The sequence below is a fragment of the Copadichromis virginalis genome, linkage group LG1, assembly GCF_057382275.1.
Source record: "Copadichromis virginalis isolate Kocher_CV1m ecotype Utaka linkage group LG1, C_Virginalis_male_GT1.1, whole genome shotgun sequence".
Lineage (NCBI taxonomy): Eukaryota > Metazoa > Chordata > Actinopteri > Cichliformes > Cichlidae > Copadichromis > Copadichromis virginalis.
The window spans coordinates 4,124,286-4,141,494 of NC_140618.1; the positions used below are offsets into that span (position 1 = coordinate 4,124,286).

The following is a 17,209-nucleotide window of genomic DNA, read 5'->3' on the forward strand; positions in this document are numbered from 1 at the left end:
GTTCTGGGAAAGATATTGCAGACTGAGCAATAATGCATGGGTTCTAATGGGGGCCTTTCTTAAAATGACTGGTCCCAGTAACAAAGGCGCTTGTCGACTCAGAAATCGAGAGAAAACCAACAACACACCCGGCAGAACATTGTTATTTACACGGGTGCACATCCGCATGTGCGCATTCACTGTCAAAATAAAAGACGCGCACCAGATAAGTTGCAACGCGCGTTTGCGTCCATATAAAAAGCAGTTTTTGTCCTAGAGTGGGATTTTCACGGCACATTCCGCACCACATCTCTGTGCGTTCATCATTTGTTTGAAGCCAGCTCATCTCCTGCAACCACTTTTCCGAGAATACGTGCTTCTTTTGTGGTTCGGATTCCTTCTGACATTTGTTTGGAGGTGGAGGAACATCACAGTAATTGCTCAAAGGAGCTTCTTCGACATCTTTAAGAGTTTTAAACAAATGTCTGTCCTCCTCCAGAAAATCTTATGTATGCAAACACGCGTTGCAACTTCATATCTTGTGCACGTTTTTTTTTTTCTTTTTTTTTTTTCTTTTTTTTTTGACAGCGAATGCGCACCTGCGGACCACTTATGTGCAGCCCTGGTTATATAGCTCGTCATATTGCAGCCACAGAAATTCTTTTGTCCATGAAACCATAAAGCTGCACTTTCTTTTTGCCTTATAGTCTGATTTGTACGGTGGCTGGTGGTAAGCTTTTCTTTGGCTGTCACTTCGTCACCCTGACCTGTCTTATTTGGCTCAGCAGAACTAAAATATATATCCTGCTGCTTTTACACACGCACTCACATAAGCTCAGCGATTCTCTGCGCGATCAACCTCTCACATGTTTAAGCTGCGGGAGATTTCACTTGTCATGTTTGCATAGTAAGCTAACGATTAATAAGACGATGTCAGAGGAATTGGTGCACAAATTATCATCACTCACCAATCAGTGCTGTCGCTCTCTATACACAGTTCGCGCAATTGCAAAGTGAAAGCAAAAAACAAGCGCAAATTCAAACGCGATTTCAATATGTCACATATTGACAGTGGCTCACCGATGCCAATGACATAATTACCCAGCTACATTTCCGAAAGAATGCAAAAGCATTGACATATATTTTTCCTTCCTACAATAGCCCGACAGGCAGGGAAGAGAAAGATTTTGGTAGCCTGACTGGGGTTGCAAAATCGCTAGCCCGACATCCCGGGGCTAGCGATTTTGCAAGCCCTGTATCTGATTGAGGAATCACTCATCTTTGGAAAAGAGAGTTTATTACAGAGAAATGGCTCTTTCCAAAATAAAAGCTATACTATACGCTTCTTCTGGGCTATATTCTCAGCAGCATATTGTAGCGGGTCAGGGCTGTTTGTACAGTTATGTTTTGTTTATGTTGCCATAGTGACGGGTGACGCCCTCTCGCTGCGACGGTGTGTCCTTCCGGGGTCAGAGGGCGCCCTGTGTGTTGTTGTTGTTGTTGCTGTGCGGTTGCCGCGCTGAGCAGTTAGCTAGCGGCAGTGTTCTTCTGCAGATGTCAATAAACGGCTGTGCTCCCTGGCTAGCTCACGGGAAGCAAGACCAAACGACACCTCCGTCTCCACCTTGTCTGAGCTCGCCACATTGGTGTCAGAAGTGGGATGATGGTGGCACCCCATGTTCTGACCCGAGTGACTTTTCCCCCGCCGGTCGTGACCGGCCGGTGCGCCAAAAGAAGGCACCTGGACATTTGCAGGACTTTGTGTGGGGTAATGGGGTCGTCGGGGACGACTGACCCCTTAGGTGGGGGCTATGTAGCGGGTCAGGGCTGTTCGGGGTTCTGTTTGTACAGTTGTGTTTTGTTTATGTTGCCATAGTGACAGGTGACGCCCTCTCGCTGCGACGGTGTGTCCTTCCGGGGTCAGAGGGCGCCCTGTGTGGTGTTGTTGTTGTTGCTGTGCGGTTGCCACGCTGAGCAGCTCCCTGGCTAGCTCACGGGAAGCAAGACCAAATGACACCTCCGTCTCCTCCTTGTCTGAGCTGTCTGTGTGGAGCGCTCAGTGGATCTGCGCTCCACAGTGCAGCCTAGGCGGAGTAGTCGAACGCAGATTCACTGAGCGCTCAACACAGACAGCATCGTCAGAAGGAAGAGCGCAGGGCAAGCTAGCGAGACAGAAGTTAAGCTCTGCTTGCAACATGGCAAATTGAATCTCCCCCACCCTCATTCAGATCTGGCGTTTGGAATTATTTTGGTTTTCATGTGACATATGACCCTGAAGGTAAGCGAGTCATGGACAAAAGTAAAACAGTATGTTGGATGTGCCACGCAATGCTCAATTACATGGGTGGGAACTAGTGTGTTAGCGCAGTTAGCTCGTTAACGTGTTGGCCGTCTAGCCCCACGCACAGGCGATCAGGGGTAGCTCGTTAACGGAGATTTGCCGTGTTGTGGCGTTAATGTCATTTCAACGAGATTAACGCTGACAGCACTAGTGGGAACACAACGAATATGACTGCACGACATCATCCTAGTGCAAATACAAGTGGAAGCAGACAAAAACAACAAGCATGCTACAAACTTTACTCGAGTCATTTAGACAGCCGTTAGCACAGGATTCTCCTTATGGGGACCTGATATGTTTAATATTGTGGCGAGCTCAGACAAGGAGGAGACGGAGGTGTCGTTTGGTCTTGCTTCCCGTTAGCTAGCCAGGGAGCACAGCCGTTTATTGACATCTGCAGAAGAACACTGCCGCTAGCTAACTGCTCAGCGCGGCAGCCGCACAGCAACAACAACAACACCAACACACAGGGCGCCCTCTGACCCCGGAAGGACACACCGTCGCAGCGAGAGGGCGTCACCCGTCACTATGGCAACATAAACAAAACATAACTGTACAAACAGCCCTGACCCGCTACAATATGCTGCTGAGAATATAGCCCAGAAGAAGCGTATAGTATAGCTTTTATTTTGGAAAGAGCCATTTCTCTGTAATAAACTCTCTTTTCCAAAGATGAGTGATTCCTCAATCAGATACAGGGCTTGCAATATCACTAGCCCGACGTCCTGGGGCTAGCGATTTTTCCAGTCGGCTACCAAAATCTATCTCTGCCCTGTCCGTCAGGCTGTTGTAGGAAGGAAAAATATATGTCAATGCTTTTGCATTCTTTCGGAAATGTAGCTGGGTAATTATGTCATTGGCATCGGTGAGCCACTGTCAATATGTGACATATTGAAATCTCGTTTGAATTTGCGCTTGTTTTTTGCTTTCACTTTGCAATCGTGCGAACTGTGTATAGAGAGCGACAGCACTGATCTGTGAGTGATGATAATTTGTGCACCAATTCCTCTGACATCGTCTTATTAATCGTTAGCTTACTATGCAAACATGACAAGTGAAATCTCCCGCAGCAAGCTTAAACATGTGAGAGGTTGATCGCGCAGAGAATCGCTGAGCTTATGTGAGTGCGTGTGTAAAAGCAGCAGGATATATATTTTAGTTCTGCTGAGCCAAATAAGACAGGTCAGGGTGAAGAAGTGACAGCCAAAGAAAAGCTTACCACAAAACGGAAAAGTTATGACAAATCAGACTATAAGGCAAAAAGAAAGTGCAGCTTTATGGTTTCATGGACAAAAGAATTTCTGTGGCTGCAATATGACGAGCTAAATAACCAGGGCTGCACATAAGTGGTCCGCAGGTGCGCATTCACTGTCAAAAAGAAAAAAAAAACGTGCACAAGATATGAAGTTGCAACGTGTGTTTGCATACATAAGATTTTCTGGAGGAGGACAGACATTTGTTTAAAACTCTTAAAGATGTCGAAGAAGCTCCTTTGAGCAATTACTGTGATGTTCCTCCACCTCCAAACAAATGTCAGAAGGAATCCGAACCACAAAAGAAGCACGTATTCTCGGAAAAGTGGTTGCAGGAGATGAGCTGGCTTCAAACAAATGATGAACGCACAGAGATGTGGTGCGGAATGTGCCGTGAAAATCCCACTCTAGGACAAAAACTGCTTTTTATATGGACGCAAACGCGCGTTGCAACTTATCTGGTGCGCGTCTTTTATTTTGACAGTGAATGCGCACATGCGGATGTGCACCCGTGTAAATAACAATGTTCTGCCGGGTGTGTTGTTGGTTTTCTCTCGATTTCTGAGTCGACAAGCGCCTTTGTTACTGGGACCAGTCATTTTAAGAAAGGCCCCCATTAGAACCCATGCATTATTGCTCAGTCTGCAATATCTTTCCCAGAACAAACACCAATTGCAAATAACAGACTAAAAATAAACCTGAAAATCTGTTTAGAACAGCGTACTATGTTGCAAAGAGTGAACTACCACTGGCACAATTTAGCAGTCTTTGCAAACTTCAAAAAGCAAATGGCCTCGATCTTGGTTCCACTTGTCTCTTACCCGTGACTTCAGTGGAAATTTCAAATTCAGGATCTGACACAGACTGATTCATGTCCTACACAGTTCTTACAAGTTCATAGAAATTTCTGTTCAATTAGAACCAAGTATTTGAGTTGATGATTGTAATTTTTATACAATGTTGTAATTTGTTTTTCAACAATTTTTTGATTAATGTTTTGTTTCCTTTACAATATTATACTTTAATGTATAATATTGTAAAGGAAACAAAACAGGAAACAAAACATCAATCAAAAAATTGCTCTCTTTTTTATTTGGACTACTTACATTTATTTTGGGCTACCAAAAACTGAAGAGTCCCTGCCCGAAGGGCTACCAGGGATTTTGAAATTTTGAGAGCCCTGAGATAGATTATTTTTTTAAATTACTTTTGTTTCAGCAACATTAAATTTAAAAACTGTACTTTTGAGTTAAAATATATATTTATAATTTTAATAAATGACAAATTAAAAAGGCATGAACATTTTTTCTGTATCGAAAAAATATCGAACCGTGACACCAAAGTATCGAACCGAACCGTGAATTTTGTGTATCGTTGCACCCCTGTCTGGTTTTATTACTATGTGCATATTAGTATTGTACAGCACTTTGGTCTACCAGGTGTGTTTTTAAAGTGCTATATAAATAAATAAATGATGATGATGATGATGAACATTTAACAAATTTGATCACGTGGACATTAGTATTAAACCTGTGTTAAATTCTGAAAGCGTCTCTGCAGAAGCAAAAGGCAGATAATCTGTGTTTTTACCCCTCAGCTGTAAAAGGTTGACGGGCATCTAACTTTGGGAATGCGATAACTTGAGAACGAAGCAACGTAGGATTTTCAAATTGATGCCATAGGTGTATCTACAACGAGGCTGGGGGGCACCATTGGTCGTATTTTAAAATCTCAAGAAAGAAAACCTGGTGTCTTTCTCTGCCTGCAGTTCCTGAAGCAGATGTATGTTCTGGTTCTGGGTCTGGACGTGCTGGGAAATCCATTTGGACTGATCCGAGGTCTGTCTGAGGGGGTGGAGGCCTTCTTCTACGAGCCCTTCCAGGTAACTCATCCTGAACTACACGACGACGTAATCAACTTTTTTCTGATAGTTACCAGGAAAGATTCTGATGTCAGTCTTATTTTTGGATCATGAGCTGAGAAACTGACAGGCAGGAGAATCCAGATGAAATAAAAGTGGTTTGTGTTTGTCAGGGAGCCGTTCAGGGTCCGGAGGAGTTTGCTGAAGGTTTTGTGATCGGTGTCCGCAGCCTGTTGGGCCACACAGTCGGTAAGAAAGCCAGAGGCATGATGGATGCGCAGTGACTGATTTAATGCCAACCAGGACAGATGATGACCACTGCGATCAGTATTATTAGCGAGCTGATTCCTCGTGCAGGTGGCGCCGCAGGCATGGTTTCCAAGATCACGGGATCGGTTGGTAAAGGTCTGGCAGCCATCACTATGGATAAAGAGTACCAACAGAAGCGACGTGAGGAGATGAACCGACCACCCAAAGACTTTGGAGAAAGTCTGGCTAAAGGAGGAAAAGGACTGCTGAAGGTACAGAGTGACAGAGTTCAGAGGTTTGTGTGTCCTGATGTGAGCCCGATGCAGTTCAGTAACAGTTCTTGTTTCTGCAGGGAGTCGTGGGCGGAGTAACCGGCATCGTCACCAAACCTGTGGAGGGTACGTGCTCCTCTGCCGTGAAACCCACACTGCTGCTGCAAACACTCAGTTTGGGGGTGAAGGGAAAAAGAAGAGAGCAGAGAGACTTTGCTTGATGGAGACAGACAAAATGTTACCATGAATGTTGAACCCAGCTTTATCCAGTGTGCCCATATGTCTTCTGTAAATATATGCAAATTGGTGCAAATCTACAGCAGATACGAACTTTGAGCTTTCGCATAGTGACGTTTACTAGTTACATTTTGACCATATTCACCTGTAGAGTCTCCATCTGAAGGAAAACAGAAACATGTTCTTTGCAGCAGAGTGCAGTACACTACTGTGAGTGATGATGAAATTCAACACCCAGACTAACCTGAATTAGATTAGATCCCCTTTCTGTCAGAGAAATGCAAGAAAACCCAAAACTGCAAATGTAGACTCTGGAGCTGCAGAGGATCAGAGCAGTTACTCTGTCTTTCTCTGTAGGAGCGAAGAAGGAGGGAGCAGCGGGTTTCTTTAAGGGGATCGGTAAAGGTCTGGTGGGGGTGGTGGCTCGGCCGACAGGCGGCATCGTGGACATGGCCAGCAGCACCTTCCAGGGCATCCAGAGGTATTTGCTTCAAGCTTTCGTCCGTGTCCAGTTTTTATTTTCACTCTTCAGTCTGTCAGTGACTCTGTTTATTCGTACTTTGTCTCCAGTATTTTGCAGACTGAAGAACTTCCTGTGTTTTCTGTGTGCTTCTTAATGTGTTGTTTGTCTGCTCACTAATTTCTGCTTTTGTTTTCTGTCTCGTGTCGTTGTTGCCGGGAGTTTTGTTCATTGGTTTCTTGCTGTTTTGGTGTGTGAGTATTTCACATGAAGCATGTTAAAGCCGAACTCTTTAATCGCTGCCTGAGAGCTGAACTGTAGATCTGTTACAGAGGTTCAGGACTAGTTTTCCCCTTTTTAAATGTTTGGGTAGCATTCATTGTTGCACCAGATAAAACCTGATCAGACCTGATGAAGCAGTAGTGAGGGGGTCGAGCTTTAACCTGCGGCACTTTGACGTTTGCATGTTGACTGTTGCGGCAGATGGACGGTAAGTCGCTGCATCGTGTCAAGAGTTTAAACTGATTCATGCTCATCATGTCACCCACCATCAGTCTGCCTCTGCTGCCCCTTCCCCTTTCTTAAACCCACCAGCTCGTGGCAGCATTGTGATTCAGAAAGCCACACCCCCGAGGAGAGTCACAGGTCCTGCTTGTAAAGAGATCCGAAGTGCTTCATGCATTTACATCGTGAAAATTGAAAACATTTGTCTGCTTGGTCCTCGCAGTTTCCCTTCCGTTGTTTCCCACACGTAGACTTAACCTTAGCAGGTCACCCTGTGTCAACAACCAGCCAGTGTGGCGACTCTTTTTAGCATTTGTTCTGTCTTCGTTCCTCCACAGTCTATTTCACACCCTCATCCCTATTTTCAGGTCCCAGGTTTGAATCCACTGTCTGGGCTGTCTGCATGGGTCCTCCAGTCGTGCAGACATGCAGTTATTGGGCTTAGGGTGATTCTAAATTGCCGACCTCCCTGTGGGTTTGGCTGTCCAGCATTGCGGCAACACGATGATGGATTTAGAGTTAATCGACAGGATGAGAGGCAGCTGATCAGTTATTTATTTGTCACTCATAAAATATGTGTAGATACATTTATTGATTCATTAAGAGGCCGTGTGGACAAACCCATCTCTGCTAATCTATGGGAAACACTGTGTTCACGTCCTGCTGACGTTTCTGCAGGTATATAACCGAGGACAGATGAGTTTCTGTATGCACTTACCTTAATCTCACCACTGAGTACTTTAAAGTCTGCAGTAACCTCTGTTGTCCCACCTGCCAGTGAATCTCAAAGCATCACCTGGTCTCTCCTCAGGGATTGGCTGACTGAATGGTCACATGGTTCTTCCAGCCTGAGTTTGGCACCTTGGTTCATACTGATTGTGTAAAGAAACACTAACAGCCACGGTGTTGGTTTGTTTGAGGTGACGCTCGCACTAAAAACAGCTTTGAGCTGCATCAAAGAGAAGACTGCACTGCAAAGTTCAAAGTACTGCTAAATATTTTTAAATACTAGTTGATTATTTCCATCTACATAGTACATTCTGAACATGTTAGGCGATGGTTCAGATTTAAAATATACGTGGCAGTAATTATAGATACTAGGAAGCAGGTGACAAATAATAATATCAAGTGTCTCATGAAGGTTCTGGGCCAGCGCTCTACCGGAGGGATGCAAATCATTCTTACTAAAAACATTCCCCTATTTGGATATCAACATCTGTCTTCTATATGCTCTTCTATCAGGACAGAGATATTTGGGATAAAGGTAGAACAACTCTGTGTACATCAGCAGTGACCTTTGCGTTTTGTCTTTAACTAGTCTTTTGTCCACACATTTAAGTAGAAAGAAATACTTTGAAATGCCCAAAACATTTCCCAGGAACCTTATCAACCTTCATCCTCCTCCCCCTCCTCCGTATGGAGGACACATCTGTCCTGTGACACGTCAGTCGGTTCATGATAACCTGTTGAATGTTACCGTTTCACGCTGTCACTGTAGAGGTCACCAAAGGTGAGAGATCGCACCTGACGGAAGCTTCTCGCAGCATCGTGCGCATTAGAAATGAACCTGCTTCACTCTGAATGCGCTTCAGGGTTGAACTGCAACCTCGTTTCCAAAAAGGTTAGGACAAATATGAAGTTAAAGGAAAACATTTAAAATCTTTATTTGACTGAAAATGGATCAAAAAGACAACACTGAGTGTAATCAGTGGTACAAAATGACAGATAGATGCAGTAGTTTCTACAATTTAGAGAAAAAGTACTTCTTAAAGAATGAATTTAACAACATTAGAAGATCCACAGAATCCATAATTCTCTGTTCATAAACAGCCACTGGAAATATACACACAGGAGGCTCTGCTGAATAAGTGAAATAGAAAATTGTTTGGCTTCCAAAAGCACAGCAAGTGTTGGTAGAAGAATGAGTGACTCTTTACCGCCTCAAAGTCTGTGGCAGGTTTCAAACTGACCTGGTGTGCATCAGACGAGGGTGAGGTCTCTGCCCGTGCAGCAGCTCTTGGAACAATCTGGAAACAAGCCCTAGCTTTATTAATAGTGACATAATTCGTCACTACGGGGACAGAGTTAACATTAAACGCGTCCATTTAGCTTTCAAGAACTGAGAAAAATGTTTGTTTCAATATTTGATCTCTTACCTTTAAGATATTTTCAGTTAAATACAGACTTTAAATGGTTTGCAGATGACTGTTCTGTTTTGCTGTACATTTTGCACAGTGCACCAACATTTTTGGAAACGGGGTTGTAGCAGATCCAACTCTCAGGGCTCATTTTGTAGAAACGACTAGTCAGCATGCCGACTGATGATGCTTCAACTTCACTTCCACCATATGAAGTTATTAAGCTTCAGCAGGAAGGCACAGAAATGAGTCTGTTTCAGTTTCTGTAGCACTAGAATAATTTTTCAAGTGCGTCTCTGTTTTCCCACGTGTGTTGTGATTTCAGGGCGGCCGAGGCGACAGAGGAAGTGACCAAGCTACGGCCGGTGCGTCTGATCAGGGAGGATGGGATCATCAGGCCGTATGACCTGACCGAGTCGCAGGGATTCGACCTTTTCCAGGTTCGATCGCTTTGACCGTTTTGCTCCATAATGACCCGATGTTGCTTGCTGAGAGGAAGCAGGTGTGGTCTTCTGCTGTTAAAAACAAAAACAGTTCTGCCCCAAAACCAATCAGCAGATAAAAATCCAAAACAGCAGCAGCTCTGAACACACACTCCGGATATTTATGAATTAAAAACAAGCTGAGCCAAAACACACATTCACTGTGAACACAGTCTACACCCAGCAATCAGGCAGACATCAGAAAGCAGGAGAAACGAGATATGAGGAATCAGATCTCAGCTGCTGGGTTTTCCACCAGAAAAACTTTATTCTGGAGCTGCTAATATATTGTGTGTCTGTGCTTCTAACCCCTTTTTTTTCTTTCTTTTTTGTTTTTCTTCTTGTGTTGGTGCCACATGCAGCCTGAGGAGGAATAATCGTGTTCGTTTGGGCGGATCAACTTATCAATCAAGTGCTTTGAAAGACTATAATCCTGTCTATGACTAATAAAATGTTTATGGTTCAATTCCTCATCCTATAATATTCTATAATAGTCTATATTATTGTTATATCCACATTGATTCTGGATATTGAGATGATTCAGGTTTCTATGCATGCCAAAACTAATCTCTCTTCTCATACCTCAAACATTTCTACACTCAGCTCTCAGTTTATTACTTTTTCTACACAAAACATTTCTGCTTTTAGTTTTTTATTTCTGTTTATAAACAATAGTTTTTAAATGACCCTTTTTGTTTATAGCCATTTATTACATATTGTTTATTCAGACAAGACTAGCAGGTGGTGAAATTATTTTGCTATAAAGCTGAGATACATGTCCGTGTAGAGCTTACCGATATTTTTGTATCGTTCTGTAGCGTCAGCTTTAAATTCATTCTGAACTTGTATATGAACACTTGCTGTTTAATATTTGTGTCTTTGTGATGATGTACTCTTTGTACGACTCAGTCTGCATGACCTCTGTTGTGTCTGCACTAACGTCACCTCTGAGTGTTTGTCAGCTGAGAGCGTGTCGCTGTCTGTAAGATTTGTGTTTAATAAAAATTCTTACTCACACCTTTCTTTTTCCAAATGCAGGGCTTGGTGGGAGGGGGCGGGGCTGTCGCCTTTACTGTCAGCATGTGGTTAGAAGAGTAACGACTCACTAACACGTGCTTTCACAGAATCACGCTATCACACACTCTGGTTCCGATCCTTCTTTTGAAGTAGGTCAGATTTCTCTCAGAGGGCGTGTTTGGTTTGCGTATACGTCTTTTAGTGTGCTTGGCAACATGTTAGCATCCTCGGCCATATAGAAGTGTGTGTATAGCTCCTCTGATACGTCCACAGTTTCCTCTCTCTTCTTCTGGTGGTGGGTTTGCTTCGCTGGTTAATTAGTTATGGTTTATTCCACAAAACGGGATCACTTTTCACGCTTATTAACATTTCTGCTGTTAATCGAAGCATTCGGTGTCATGCTTTCAGAATTTCCTCCATCTGGCATCTGCACAAAAAGTTTGGGGTTCTCCAAGGAGAACTGTGTTTTTAAAGGATTATTACAAATAGTCGTATAGTTGGACTGCAAGTGTTTCAGAAAGATGCTCTACTTCTCACCTCATATAAGTCTGAATAAATACTTTCCTGTGAGATTAAGGTCTCGTTTGTTGGTTTCAGGATGTCCTTAATGCAAGATTATGTTCCTTTTATGAAAAAGCAGGATATATTTTAGGACAGGTCTATCTTTGATTTGGTTAATCTTTTTTTTTTTTTTTTCTGAGACAGATCCTTCCCTTCGCTATGAAGTCCTGTCGCAAATAAAAATAGATGCCAGCAACAAAAATGCCAAACCTGAACCTTCAGAATCTCCAAAACAATCAAACATGTCAGCTTGCTTCCTCCTTTTATATATAGCCGATTCTTTCATACTGTTAAATGTCCTTGTTTCAACTAGAAGTCATCCAGCAACGAGCTACACCGCATGGTAAAATCCGCCTCTTGGTGCATCAGTGTGGACCCTGTATGGTTTTACTGAACGACGGGGTCACCTTATGTTCATGTATAATGTTCAGATTCAAACCGCAGGTGGTCGGTAAATAAAACCTGGGAGTCTGTTTGTGTTTCCAGCGATCAGAGATCAAACAGCTGGAGGGTGAAGTGTTCAGAGATCACTGTCTGTATCCTGGACACAGAAAGACCAACATCATCGTCACCAACAGGTAAAACCTGTTGTTATTTTATTGTGTTTTTTCGTTGCTGATTGTCAGCATGTGTCGTTGCTTACGGTGTCGTTGTTGTTTTTGTGCAGGAGGGTTTTGTGTGTTAAGGAGATAGAATTTGTGGGTCATTTCAACAAAGAGTGGGAATGTTTGTATGAGAACATCTGTCGACCGCCGGCTGTGGTGGGAAGTGAGCTGAAGATTTACAGCAAGGTACCAAAATAAACCTCTGAATAAAACTCGAATTCATCGGCCACATTTGTCTGCTGTTTAATCAGAAAGGTAACAATTAAGATTAGGTGTGAGGTCACATCCTGTAACCATGTTACATTTCAATGTCTTGTGTCTCAGGAGCAGCAGAAGCTGTCGTTTTCAAAGAGAGATGGTCAAGAGTTTGTGAGGAGCGTTCAGCTCAACGACCCTAACACTGCTCAGGTACTGTGTGTGTGTGTGTGTGTGTGTGTGTGTGTGGGTCTGTGAGGCTGCAGCACATTCTGACTTCAATATGGACCAAAGCTGATAGCAGCTTCCTGCTCAACTTTGTTTACAGTAGCATGTGGAGGACTACAAAGCAAGAGTAATGGCAAAGTGTGCTGTGTCAAGTTTAAAGTCAGTGTAACCATGGTAACTCATGCTGAATACATGACCTGGTTGGGACGAGGTTATATTCAGAGTCCACTTTCTGTTGTTCTTTTGTCGTAGCTGGTTTAAGTGCATTACAGACTGTTTGCTGGAGGAAAATGTTTCACATTGGTTCCCTGCAGAGCTGTAAAACCAGCAGATTTATCTGCGACAGCACATTGTTAGTGAAATTTTCATGTATCCATTTGAAGATTCTTTTTTTTTTTTTACATTTAATTCTAATGTGCTGTTAAGTCTCTTTCACACTGTTTAACATGCAGCTCTTAGAACACAACACACACACATACCTGCTAAATCAGTCAATTTAGTCTCACTCTGATCTGCAGACAAACTAAAGTGATTTCCTCATCTCCTGTATCAGGCTGTGGGACAGCAAGCTTTAATATTTAAATGTATCTGGTTTAAAGTTTCAGAGCTCTCCTGTGCAGTCATAATTTTGGAGAGCGCACGCAGCCGTAACATTATTAACTTGAACTGAAAGCAGGCTAAGGAAAGCCTGAACACTGTTCATTGTAAACCTCTTGGGTCGATTATTTATCGAAGCTGCATCAAGCTACACAGTAGGTGAGAGCTAGAAGTCCGGCACAAGAGCAGCATTAGCATTCATGTCAATTTTCAAAATAAAAGACCAGGTCCAGATTAAACGCTCCACTTTTGAACAGCTTCTGGTGGGATTTCAAATTGTAAGGAGGACGGAACCAAATTCCATCAGAGACGCACAGAAAGCAGGAGACAGGAGGAGGTTTTAACTATTTATTGACGAACTCGCACTTAATGGAGTAAATAAGGACAGTTATGGTGTTTACCTAAGGCAGGTGTGACGTGTGCAGCACATAACAGTATTAATGAGCTCAGTTTGGCCCCAATAACAGCGTGAAACAAACAGTAATAATCACCAAAACAAAGACTGTTTATGTCTGCGTGAGCAAACCTGAGGCATTGCAAATTACACTGCTTCCTCTTTACGTGCTACAAACTAACCACGCTCGCCTCTGTGTTGCACATTAACCCAGCTTTCGTCTGTGTGCTACATAATAATCCTAACTCACTTCTGCATTTTGCAAAAAGTTCTGCTTACTTTGTCATGCTACAAAGTTACCACAAACCTCTCGACAACTAACCCCACTCACTGTGGGGGGTTGCTAACGTACAGGCCCTGTCCAAAAGATTTGAATATCATGGAAAAGTTTATTTATTTCCATAATTTCATTCAAAACTTTAAACTTTCATAGATTATAGATTCAGGGCCCACGACTTAAACGATTTCAAGTACTTAGTTGTTCATTTGTACATAATAAACCCACGAAAACAGGATTTCAAAAAATTAGAATACTGTGAAGACATCACCATTTACTTCTCAGTTTTTGCAGGAAAAAAAGAAAAAATTAGGATCAAATCAGTCAAAATGTGGTATTTTCAAAATGATATGTTAATCTTCAATACTTGGTTGGGAATCCCGTCGCCGGAATCACTGCTTCGATGCGCCGTGGCCTTGATGCAATCGGCCTGTGGTGTTGCCTGGCAGTTATGGAAGCCCAGGTGTTCTTGATGCTTGCTGACGGCTCTTCTTTGTTTTGTTCTGGTGGACCTCATTTTCCTCTTGATACCCCACAGATTCTCAATGGGGTTTAGGTCCGGCGAGTAGGCTGGCCAGTCAAGCACTGTGATGGCATGGCAATCAAACCAGGTTTTGGTGCTTCTGGTGGTATGTGCAGGGGCCAGGTCCTGCTGGAAGATGAAATCTGCATCTCCATACAGATCCTCAGCAGAAGGAATCATGAAGCCCTCTAAAACATTCTGGTACACTGTTGTGGTGACCTTGGATTTAAGAAAGCAGAGTTTACCAATACCTGCACCGGACATTGCACCCCAAAACATGACTGACTGTGGATATTTCACACTGGATCTCAAGCAGCATGGGTTCTGTTTCTCACCCGTCTTCCTCCAAACCCTTGGACCTTGATTCCCGAATGAAAGGCACAATTTACTTTCATCAGAAAAGAGGACCTTTGACCACTGGCCACCAGTCCAGTCCATCTTCTCCTTGGCCCAGTTGAGTCGCTTCTGACGTTGGCTCAGGTGCAGAAGTGGTTTTGAAGCTTTGACTCCTGCCTCATTCCACCCTTTCTGGATCTCTGACAGATTCTTGAATCTTCTGTCTGATAATCTGCTGAAAGCCCCCGTCATCTCTTCTGCTGGTGCATCTTCTACTGCCACATTTTGCCCTTCCTCTGGACTTTCCATTGATATGCTTGGACACAGCACTGTGAACAGCCAGCCTCCTTAGCTATGAACCTTTGTGGCTTACCCATCCTATGGAGGGTTCCAATGATGCTCTTCTGGCCTGTTGTCAAGTCTGAAGTCGTCCCCATATTGAACCTAACTGAGGCAATTGGGTCAAAGTGAAACAATTTAATGACACTTGGGAAAACCTGTGCAGGTGCTTTGAGTTTAGTAGATGAGTTCGTGGGTTTATTATGTACAAATAAACAACAGTACTTCAAATTATTTAAGTTGTGGGCCCTGAATCTATAATCTATGAAAGTCATGAAAGGAATTATGGAAATAAATAAACTTTTCCATGATATTCAAATTTTTTGGAAAGGGCCTGTATACTCACATTATTTGTTGAGTTGTTTTTTTGTTAATCTGAGGTGAATTTAGTGCATTTAAATAAAAATCACAGAATGGATGCCTCAGTATGGGTGAAGCGTCTGTATGGGTGGAAACCTGGGTATGAATGAAAGCCTCGGTGTGGATGTGTGTTGTTTCGTGATGTAACCCTCCCCAACCTGGTTCCTCTTGTTCCCTGCAGAAGCTGCACACCGCCATATTTGATGCTCAGATGGCACAGCGGCAGCATCGCATGGCAAGACAGAAGTCACAGCGCTTCCTGAAACTGGGCAACAAGCAGTGAGGTCACTTCCTGTCTGCAGCTGATTCACAGTAAATATTTGGAAAGCTTGCAGGAAGGTTTCTGTTGCTTTAAGAAATGTAAACGGATTTATGCCGGCACATACATGTGTTCAGTTAAAATGTCCAGTCAGACATTTAGGTTTTTTTCATCATGCTAACATGCTAACAGTGGGAAGCTCTTACTTATCAAATGAAAGAATTATGGGATTGTAGTTTTCTTTTTTGTTGCTTGACACAAAAAAGCTGGACACAGCTGCTGTGATGTCACACGTTGGTTTCTGTAGTTCCGGTTTGAAGCTCAGCTTTGTGTTTCTGAAGAGTAAGAAAGTTGACCTGTGAAACTATTGAATGAGAACAGTGAAGGAAGAAATGAAGTCACAATATTATGAGAAATATTTAATTCCATCCAAATATCTATATCTATATATGCTGGTTGGTTATTTTGTTTTATTACCTTAATTTGTATTTAATTGTTTTTAGTTTAAGTTGTGTTTTGTTTGGGGGGAGGTGTCATTGGCTAGCTGCAACACTTCACGCCCATGATGAATCCATAAAAACACATTGCACTAAAAGACTATTTGATCTAATTGCTAATATGAATGCTGTTGTTCATGTCCAGTTAAATAAACACAAAGATCTCATCAGTTTATCATGAAATAATCCCACTGTTTTAAACATACAGTCAATGTTAACTATTCCAGTTTGACCTGCAGATCTTTGTCTGTTTAAACAGCGCAATGAAACGTGTTTTTTCCTCAAAGACCAGATGAATGTGTTTACATCGTTTCAGACCTGCTGAGTGAAACGAGGAAATCGTTTCACTTTATTTTTATTGGGTTTTTTTGCTGTAACCAAAAGTCTGTATTTGTCTCTGTGCTGATGTTGGGCAGAAGGAGCTCTTTTCTATTGGAAAGGAAAACAAAATACACTGACCTGTAACCTGAACAATTTTCTATAAAGATGACATTGAACTACTTCTGGTGGATATTGTTGTTTTTTGGGGGGATTTTTATGAGTGAGAAATCAGCGATATCACAGCAGCTTCTGGGATGTAATGACAGCCCTCAACTTTTATTTGACATCAGATTAAAGTTCACTATATACTTTAAGTTCACTATTGTCAGAGTAAAAGACTGACCTCCTTCTATTGCTTCACAAGAGTTCAGATCTAACTTATCAACTCAATAAATAACACTGAAAAAATATGATAATTGCATTCTTCATTATTTAACCTGGTGTTCTTATTAACAGTGGTAACAATGGGGCAAGAGGTAAAAGGATACTAAAAGTTAAAATAACACCAGCACCAATCCAAAATCATCTGGACACACCTGCAGATTACATGCTGCCCCCTGGTGGTGAAAGCTTTGGTTAAAATTACAAGGAGGTCATAAAAGAGAAGTACTATTTTCATTATCAAAATATTTCATCAAATCTGAGAGAATGAGTCCTAACTTGGTGCATCACAGACTGAGATTCAAATATTAGTCTGTGACCTGTAAAGAATTACAAACAAAAGCAAGATTTAATCCTAAAGCAAAAACTAATCTGCACTCAGCTTCCAATGAGATTAGCGGTCCGTCAATTTTCTTTTGCCAATCCAGGGTTCAGGGTCGTCATGAAGCAGGCATGGAGGAGTGCATGGCTCAAGGAGGACCACCGGAGGGGCATCCGTGCCACCCTCCTGGGAAGAGCTGAGGAGAGCCCCAGACGAGGGGT

The 17,209-nt window shown here is 42.7% G+C and overlaps 1 protein-coding gene across 3 annotated transcripts in view; it reads left to right on the forward strand.

Annotated features, from left to right (window-relative positions):
- Window positions 1-16,465, forward strand: part of vps13c (vacuolar protein sorting 13 homolog C) — a 54,063-nt gene extending 37,598 nt beyond the window's left edge. For 2 of the 3 annotated variants that reach the window (XM_085430943.1, XM_085431019.1), the window contains 10 exons: window positions 5,342-5,455; window positions 5,608-5,683; window positions 5,792-5,955; window positions 6,036-6,081; window positions 6,550-6,673; window positions 9,620-9,734; window positions 11,841-11,932; window positions 12,022-12,145; window positions 12,284-12,367; window positions 15,390-16,465. In XM_085430943.1, coding sequence (XP_085287069.1) covers window positions 5,342-5,455; window positions 5,608-5,683; window positions 5,792-5,955; window positions 6,036-6,081; window positions 6,550-6,673; window positions 9,620-9,734; window positions 11,841-11,932; window positions 12,022-12,145; window positions 12,284-12,367; window positions 15,390-15,491 — 1,041 coding nt within the window. In that variant the 3' untranslated portion in view covers window positions 15,492-16,465. Of the gene's footprint in view, window positions 1-5,341; window positions 5,456-5,607; window positions 5,684-5,791; window positions 5,956-6,035; window positions 6,082-6,549; window positions 6,674-9,619; window positions 9,735-10,138; window positions 10,794-11,840; window positions 11,933-12,021; window positions 12,146-12,283; window positions 12,368-15,389 lie in introns of those variants that run through there. The other variant, XM_085431098.1, reaches the window with a different exon arrangement.
- Window positions 16,466-17,209: the final 744 nt, after the last annotated feature.